The following is an 8,180-nucleotide window of genomic DNA, read 5'->3' on the forward strand; positions in this document are numbered from 1 at the left end:
AGTCTGTTGTATCTGAATACATGTATTACTAACAACATAAATGAATAATCCGCTCTTCTGTTTTTTAACCAGTATTTCCTTTACTGTTTCAAAAAACCTTCTCCTGTTTGCAAAACGGCATGGTTTTCATGCTAACTGTAGCAAAATAAACATGTAATATGAAAATACATGCAATCTCAATAGGTATACCTTAGTCTGCAAGAAAAGCGTACTAACATGAACATGCTGTGTTCGGCAGTTTTTATTAACAGGACATAACTGCATTCGTAACTGTTTTTTGGACACACATAAGGAAGTATACACCCAGAACTTTTTTGAGTACCTAAACTCTCACTCCGGTATGGTGAAGTCATCAGCATGCATGCATCATTACACGGGACATTGATCAGGGCTTATAATCCCCTCTCTGGACAGAGGCTGGTGTCTCCTCACTTAACATGAAAGCACACTTGGTCTGGACCAAGAGGTAAGCAAAAGCATTTTCCATGCATCCCACTTCTGTGATAGAACGCTTGCTGTGTCCCTAATTTGATGTGCCTCCCCCCCTCCACTTCCCCTCTTACTACCCTTCATGTTGGTCACTTATGGGTGAAATAGTCTTTGGATCTCTCCTGAGACAGCACATGCATGGTTACTTGCAGAGATCTTTTGTTCTTAATTTAACCTAGAGGGGGCTTAGAGCCCGCTTGTTACTTACCTTCGGTTGGCTTCATTGTTATTCTCATTCCCTTGCTTCTTACTCATCAGCGAGTGCCAGTTCCCTGTTGTATTTGCCCCTTCAGTGGAGCATGGACCAAAGTACTGATTAATCTCTTTATTACAGTCCTTCCGCTGCTTGCTCTTGGATTGAGGTATTTTTTTTCTGGTTGCCTTCCTCACCATAATTACTTCCCTTGCTGCTTCACACTTTCCACTCCCACGTCGCTGCTTGCTTTTCACCTCCCCCCCGCTTGTTGCCCAATATCACCCCCACCCCATTGCAAGCACACAAGATGGCAGTAGAGGATATGCTCAGCACTGGCCAATAGCTTGAAAGCACATCAGACGACAATATCCTTCTGTCACTCTATGTAACATTTGATACAAGGGGTATGCGTTGCTGAGAGAAAATGAGCCACGCTATGAACGCACGCTGAAATTTGGCACTGCCAGATGTGCTCGGTTATAGGTTGTCTCCATACATAGAACCCATGCTGGAGAAGACACAAACTGCATTCATTCATCATGCACTGGAGACAACAGACTCTGCTCGCACTGTGATTGTGGCAGTCAAATGTTGTTGTGTAATATTCAAAGAATCTGTTCAAGTGCTATTCTTTTTAAAAGCATACAAAAACATTCACAACTATTGAAATACACTTATGTACTAAACTGTAATTGTTGTCAACCTTCTCATTCTCCAATCAGAATTGCCTCTCTGCTTGGTGCCCCCCCCCTGTCGCACTGATGCTTGTTGCTCAATCCCCCCAGGCCCGTTGCTTGTTGCCTTATCCATTGCTGCTCCACATACAGCTAAAGATAATTTAAAAAATAGGCATTGGCAAATCCAATAGGTCTCACCTTCGCAAGATTTACTGGCTTTGCCTCTCAAGATTAATCCTCATTATGCAAGTGGACGTAGTCACGTTATTATCTGCAATTCCGTGTCAAACAGTAACAAGGAATTACCAACATTACTTTGATTACTCCAACATAATTACAGTTACTCCCAGGCCTTATCAAAATTAATACCGGAGCACCTCTTAGACTTGTTAGTGTTACTAATCAAGTCCAGCAAGTTTATATAACAAAGTGAGCCATAGAGCTACAAACAGGCACTGGCAGTATTAGATAAAACACAGATAGTTAATAAATATGTAATGTGTCATTTTGTAATCAAATACCCAGGAAAGTAGTGCCTGTGCACATATTTACCTTCAGACGGTGTTAACTAGCTCTGTTATTTGTCAGTCAATTGAAGATTCCACATACTTGCAAGACCACGAGTTCAATTTTGAGCAATTCCACCTTTTGTAATTTGATTAAATTAATGCTAATTACAGGTCTAGATCCCTTTCTTAATAGAAAAAAAAACTGTTATACTCATTTGTGATATAAATGATTATTAAAAAGTAATACGCTTGAACATGTATTTACTCAACATATATTTCCAAGTACGTTGATCAAAAGTTGCAGTTTTAAAACAAGTTGAAACTCAACTAATATATATTTCCTGAACTGTGTCCTTGGACCAGATATAGAATATTACCTCACATTCAAGAATTTGTGGGGCCATGTATGCAGGTCCCAGGGCCCCTGAAAAATAACGTTTTTTTTAAAATGGTTGCAAAATTCGACTTTTTAAACTCCTTCACCTTGTTTCCGATTTATTAGTTACGAGGTAACGGCTCTGCTAAGTTTCAATCTCAGGCAATTCCTTTTCAAACTAATGTGCTGGTATAACAAAGTGATGATGGCTTATAGAGATGCATATCTACGAGTTATGATACATACAACATTGAGCCAATATTTCAAGCCCTGTAAAATAGTTAGTTTACTGTAACTTCGTATGGGTATAGACACTGAAACCGAAAGATGTGCCAAGGAAAGCCCACAATAAACGTTACTAAACGTTCAAACAGCTCTCAATATAAATATGTGCACATGTGCGTCCTACAAATCTCCATCGGGGGTGGGGACATCTGTACTATTATGACAAGATAAGAAGGCATGTTGATAGAAAAGTGTAGTGTGTGGTCTTGTGCTGGTCGTTTTCGGGTCTGGGGTGAAAAGTGTATACATTTCCAAGGCTGTTTACTTCTTGTCTTTTCTGAGCCCTCTCTTGATAGAAAAAACAGTGGAGATGCACACCATATGTGCCCTGGGATCGGGACCCTACCCCCTGCCCAGTGCCACTCGCCCACCTGCCTCCGGGCCATTTGCTGCTACAGAGATGCCCCGCTGAGCTCACGTCCCAGCCCCCTCCGCTCTTCAAGTGGAGCATTTAGCAAGAATCGCTTCCTTCTGTAGACAACATGGGCTGGAATTCAAAGAGCTTCAGGAGAAACCCATGGTCGAATATCTATCTGCAGCGTGGAATCTCTTGTGTCTGGACAGCCTCCTGGCTGGCGTGCCCCTCACGGTCCCCCTGCGGCCTCTAGGCCTCTCACAATATCCGACATCACAGGGACCCTCTAAAAACACGCAACAGAGGTCCGGGACCCATCCCTCAAGCTATTTCAAAGTACCCACATCAGTTCACACCGTGTTACTTTGTGCCCGGGCTTCCCGGCATGCTTGGCGAGAAAACAAAACACACAAGCGAAAAGATGTTTGGAAAGGAAGGTCCTGCTGGCTTCCGTCCTCGCTCGGGGTGAATGGCACAGCAAAGAGGGGTAGCGCGAGTCCCGAGTGGGCAGGAGTGGGAAGATGGTAGGTGCCTCCGTGGTAGTGTGTGTATGCTGCGTCAGGCTGGTGATAGATATGCGTCTGGTGAGCTCTCGCACCCAGAGGTTCATTAGTTTGTCAGCAATATGCCGAGGGAAGGCATCTTTTATGTTTACTGATGTCGAGCCCACTTCACAGAGCCCCCTCTCGCTGGGTGGAGTGTTTTGGAAAATTCTAGAGAAGCCAGGAGGCACCCTGGCTTCAGGCTGCAACCACAGATATCTTGTCCCCTTTCATTGTCCATAGTTCTTTTTTATGAGGCCTACCCTGGATCTGTCCTCTCCAAGAACAGGATGCCAGGAGGATATCCAGCTCGTTACAAAGCTAATCCTGTTAGGCATCTAGACTCTGCAGGTGGAGGACTGTACCAAGACCTTCATCCAAATAGCCAAATAGTTTACGCTGTTTCCAAATCTGTGACCCTCTCCCCTGAAGGAGTGTACTTATTTTGTTGCCCAGACCCCCGTCCCTCAACCTTACAGTAGACAAAGCAGACTGAAACCTTCCTGCGGTAGACAATATAACAATTCTCAGGCTGTATTTATTCACAACCACATAAGCACAACATAAAAAACATTATCACATTTTACTGTATTTTCTTTCATCCTTAATTTCCAATATTTATTTACAACATGCATCTCAAGTCATAATTTCGGTTCTTTAAAAGGAGTCATGGTTGACCACCCACCAGGCACCTGTGGCATCGACTGTAGACTGGGGGGCCATGTTCCTCCCACACAAGTTACACTTCATAAGGCAAGACTCACCTGTCCCCACAAGATAGAGGGGGCGCGGGCCAGCATGAAAACTGTCCCCCAAACCAACCATGCCAGAGCCAACCCTAAGCAAGGGATCCCCCCCGGCACCCTGGCCATACCTTGGTCCCCTGGCGCAGTCTCCATCCCACCAAATTCCCAGGGCCATGTAATGGAGTACCTTGGGAGGAGCTATGGCCATTCGCAGTACCGGTCGTTCCGAGACCCCTTTCTACACCTACAGCACTGCCACCCTGGTTTGAGCCAAAAGGCTTTTGATACTGTTTTGAGTTCTTGCTCCCTTTCATTGGCCATACTTCTTTTTTATGAGGCTTACCCTGGAGCTGTCCTCTCCAAGGACAGGATGAAAGAGGATATCCAGCTCGAATCGAGAGCTAGCCCTATTACGCATCTAGACTCTGTACCCCTTGCATCTGAGCAACACCAAATCAACACCTACCCCTCTCCAGATTCATGGGCTGCTCCCTGGTACCCTCCGGAATGTAACCATGATGGGTTGCAGTTGTCTGGTGGTGGCATCATACATTGCCAATTGGCCGGGGGATAGGTGCTTTGGACTCTCTGGTCAGGTGGCTGAGTGCAGGGTTTTCTGATTTAAGATCACAACTGTGTGATCTACAGGGAAAGATGAAGATGGAATAAACTGGGAAGCATGGCTGGAACACACCACTCAGTAGGTAAGTACCCCCAGTGAACCAAAAGGTACCCCTAAAAGGGACACACTAATCTCTAATGGATTCTGTAAAATATTTTTCAGTATTAATCTGACATGGATACTGTAAACCATTAATGCCTTATCTCACAATGTTGTAGCCTTCAATCAGGGCCACTGGAAATATGTGATTCTACAACCACACTGTTTTCCTCACAATTATGGCTTTCATGCATTTGCCACATAATACATCACCTGTTGCAAAATTTGCAAATGTTAACATAAAAAAATGTTTTTAGGGTAAGCAGATCAAAAGTTATTAAAAATGTGTCAACATACGAATGGTCACCTTTCAGCGTCAATATAGTTTTAATATAATTAATGTTTTGACAGGATCCACACTTGGTAAACACATTTCAATGCATGTCTTAAGATTTATGCACATTTCCACACTATTAATCTCCATTATTAATTTAGACAAAAGGTCCTCATATTTCAAAATTTCAATCTTTGGAAACTTTCCTTGAAAGGATTGTATTCTTGTATTACCAGATGACTGGTTAAGAGCCCATGTTAACATAATAATACATTTTGAATACAACATTTCCTTTTTACTCATCAGTATGATACACAGATATAGAATTTCTATACCTAAAGCTGTCATTGCATTTATCAGGTGGGATACCTGACATCTGGAGTTTAGTTGTCATAATAAAAATCCTTCACAAAGGAATTTAGGACCAGAGTGAAGTGAAGGGACAAGGAAGACTCCAATTCGGAGAGATATATTTATCATATTTGTAATTTATCTGGCTGCTGAGGGGAGACATTGTTTGAAGCATGTGTCATAGCAGGATTCTCGAGTAAGCTAGATGCTTTTGTCAAATCTCAATACATCAGTTGCCTCTAATGGTCTGAAAGAGGTGAAAGTGGTTTTCATGAGAGGGGCATTGTAGGAGGGTAGTGATGTTGCTCTGGATTATTATTGATACAGGAAGTGGCAGATTTTTGTTACGTCGGATTTAAAGAAATCCAGTAGGTTTTCAGAGAACTCTTACGATGCACATATGGCTGTTTCCAGACCTTCTCCATTTCAAAGTATATGTTGAAGATCTCCTTCATTTGGTTAGGTGCCTCAGTCACCCATTTCATAAAATGAGCCATTTTGCTCTCTCTTTGCAGTTTTGTGAAAGTTTAGCACTGTGGCTTGACTTCCTCGATCCATGGCTTGTGACATTATTATTCAAGGTTGTGGGTGGAGTTTCCTTCTCAGCGTGTTTGGGCTCTTAAACTCTTGTATGTTGTTTTGATTCTCTGTTTTTATTTTTTGTATTTTTTTGTGTCGAGGCAGAATATCCAGAGTAAAAGTAGCACAGTGGCAGATGATGACCAACAAGGCTTTAGGATCAGTTGAATCTGGGGGAGTACCTGTGAAATTTCTGTTGGCTTTCTGCAACCCTTGTGCACTTACTTTTCTATTGGGCCTAGTTAGTGTGAGTGATAGATCTCTTCTATTTTGGAGAATTGAGCTACTTGATAGGCTTAAGAAAGATGAAAGATGAAAGATTATTCTCACTTAGTCTGAGGCTGTTCAGTGCTTCTAGGTCGTGTGCAAGTATCAAGTATGATGTGTGTCCTCATGTCTGTGTTGAACCTTAACCATCTTAGTGAGAATTAGGGCTTGTATATTTTTTAGAGGGTTCATTGCTAGGTTTAAGTTTTGTTGATCCACCATTAGGTAACCCATTATTAAAATCTGGGGTGTGGAACTTAATAAAAAAACTACTTGTCCATGGGACAGGATGCTTCTTAATTCTACTTGTCTTGTAAAAAAATCTACTTGTCCCTTTCATGCCCTGTAGTGTGGTGACAAATTATGGCATCAATCTCATTATGTAAGAGCTCTGATAATAATCTGTCTGATTATGTCAGGGGTGCTACTATAGTAGGGCCTGAAAACTTGCATTTTCAATTCCCACTATAGCAATTTCATTATTTTGTCACCGTTCCATAGATCTACATACTAGGGCTGGAGAAAGCAGTAAGCAATAGTTCCAGGGCTGGAATGCCTTTGAGTCTGCAAACCTACAAACTTGCATGTTTTAAGGATTTTCACCAGCTCTTCTCTAATCTTTTCCCATAATGAGAAAGGTTGGGAATTTACTCCTGACAATGGCAGAAGCTGAAGTTTTTTCAGGATTGGGAAAAAAGTGGTTGGAGGGAAAGTGACCTTGTAAACGCTCCATAGATTTTCAAATGAGCAAACCTACACATGCATATTTGCTCGTGCTAAAATACAGTTCACAAGTATTTTCTAGGAGTACGATTTTTCTGGTCTACTTCTGTAAGTTCTTGTGAATTCATGAACGCTACTAATTCAAAGACATATACCATGGGTGCACTTTTGTGACTTTCTTTAATAAGTGGGTCCCTAATTAGGTCTGGCGTTAACAAAGACATTCTTATTAAATGTCTATTTCCCTATCTATCGGCTGGTTTTACTGTGTGCGATCGCATTCTGCTCTTCCACAAGGAGCATATTGGCACACAAAGTAGTTTTTTTAGTGCTAGGAAATACTATGGCAATCAGTGGTGTAACAAAACTGGAGGAACTCCTTGCAAAGAACATAGAGGCCCCTGCTCCAGACTCACTCAGGGCAGGTGCTGTGCTGAGAGGACCTCTTGGAGGGGAGCTGCGGGATCTTTGTCACGCCACTGGTGGCAATGTGTGCTTTTTGAAACCAAAAACACTTTTCTCTTTTTGCCAGTGTTTGTTACAATGGTGAGGGCCTGTCAGCTCCCACAACAATAAAGTGTTGCAAAAGCCATGTCAAAACAAGACACGCATTGACAAAACCAAAAGACTCACAAAAAATGTTGGATTGGGTGGCTTTGCCAGTGGTTGTTTATTTTCATGCTTCCCATAATCTTGTTGAAAATGGTTGCACTGATTGTCTGTTAGGAATACTTTTTGGAAATACTAGCAGGCATCAACACATTTTAATAAATGACACTTCAAAGAAATAGCACCTAAAATGTCATAGTAGTGAAACAATTGTTTTCCTACTTGCATTTATTTCTGAACATTTTATTTTGAAAGCTAAGAATCATCACTCTTGCTTACGAGCTTCTGCAAACATTTGCATCTAATCAGAGAGCATTCTGGTAGTATTATACTTAGCCTCATATTGTTAAACTTTTGAAATGTGTGTACACTTTTATTTTTTTACTGGAACCACTGTCAGTAGTGAAGTGTGACCTTAAAACGTTTATTTACAGCTCTCACCTTAGTAATGAAGGCTTTTCTCAAATACAAGTTCGAACAG

At 41.9% G+C, this 8,180-nt stretch overlaps 1 protein-coding gene across 2 annotated transcripts in view; it reads right to left on the minus strand.

Moving 5' to 3' along the window:
- Positions 1 to 2,285, minus strand: part of PDGFRA (platelet derived growth factor receptor alpha) — a 91,128-nt gene extending 88,843 nt beyond the window's left edge. For both annotated transcript variants that reach the window (XM_069201175.1, XM_069201169.1), the window contains exon 1: positions 2,249 to 2,285. In XM_069201175.1, coding sequence (XP_069057276.1) covers positions 2,249 to 2,275 — 27 coding nt within the window. In that variant the 5' untranslated portion in view covers positions 2,276 to 2,285. The remainder of the gene's footprint in view (positions 1 to 2,248) is intronic.
- Positions 2,286 to 8,180: the final 5,895 nt, after the last annotated feature.

The sequence above is a fragment of the Pleurodeles waltl genome, chromosome 1_2, assembly GCF_031143425.1.
Source record: "Pleurodeles waltl isolate 20211129_DDA chromosome 1_2, aPleWal1.hap1.20221129, whole genome shotgun sequence".
NCBI classification, from domain to species: domain Eukaryota; kingdom Metazoa; phylum Chordata; class Amphibia; order Caudata; family Salamandridae; genus Pleurodeles; species Pleurodeles waltl.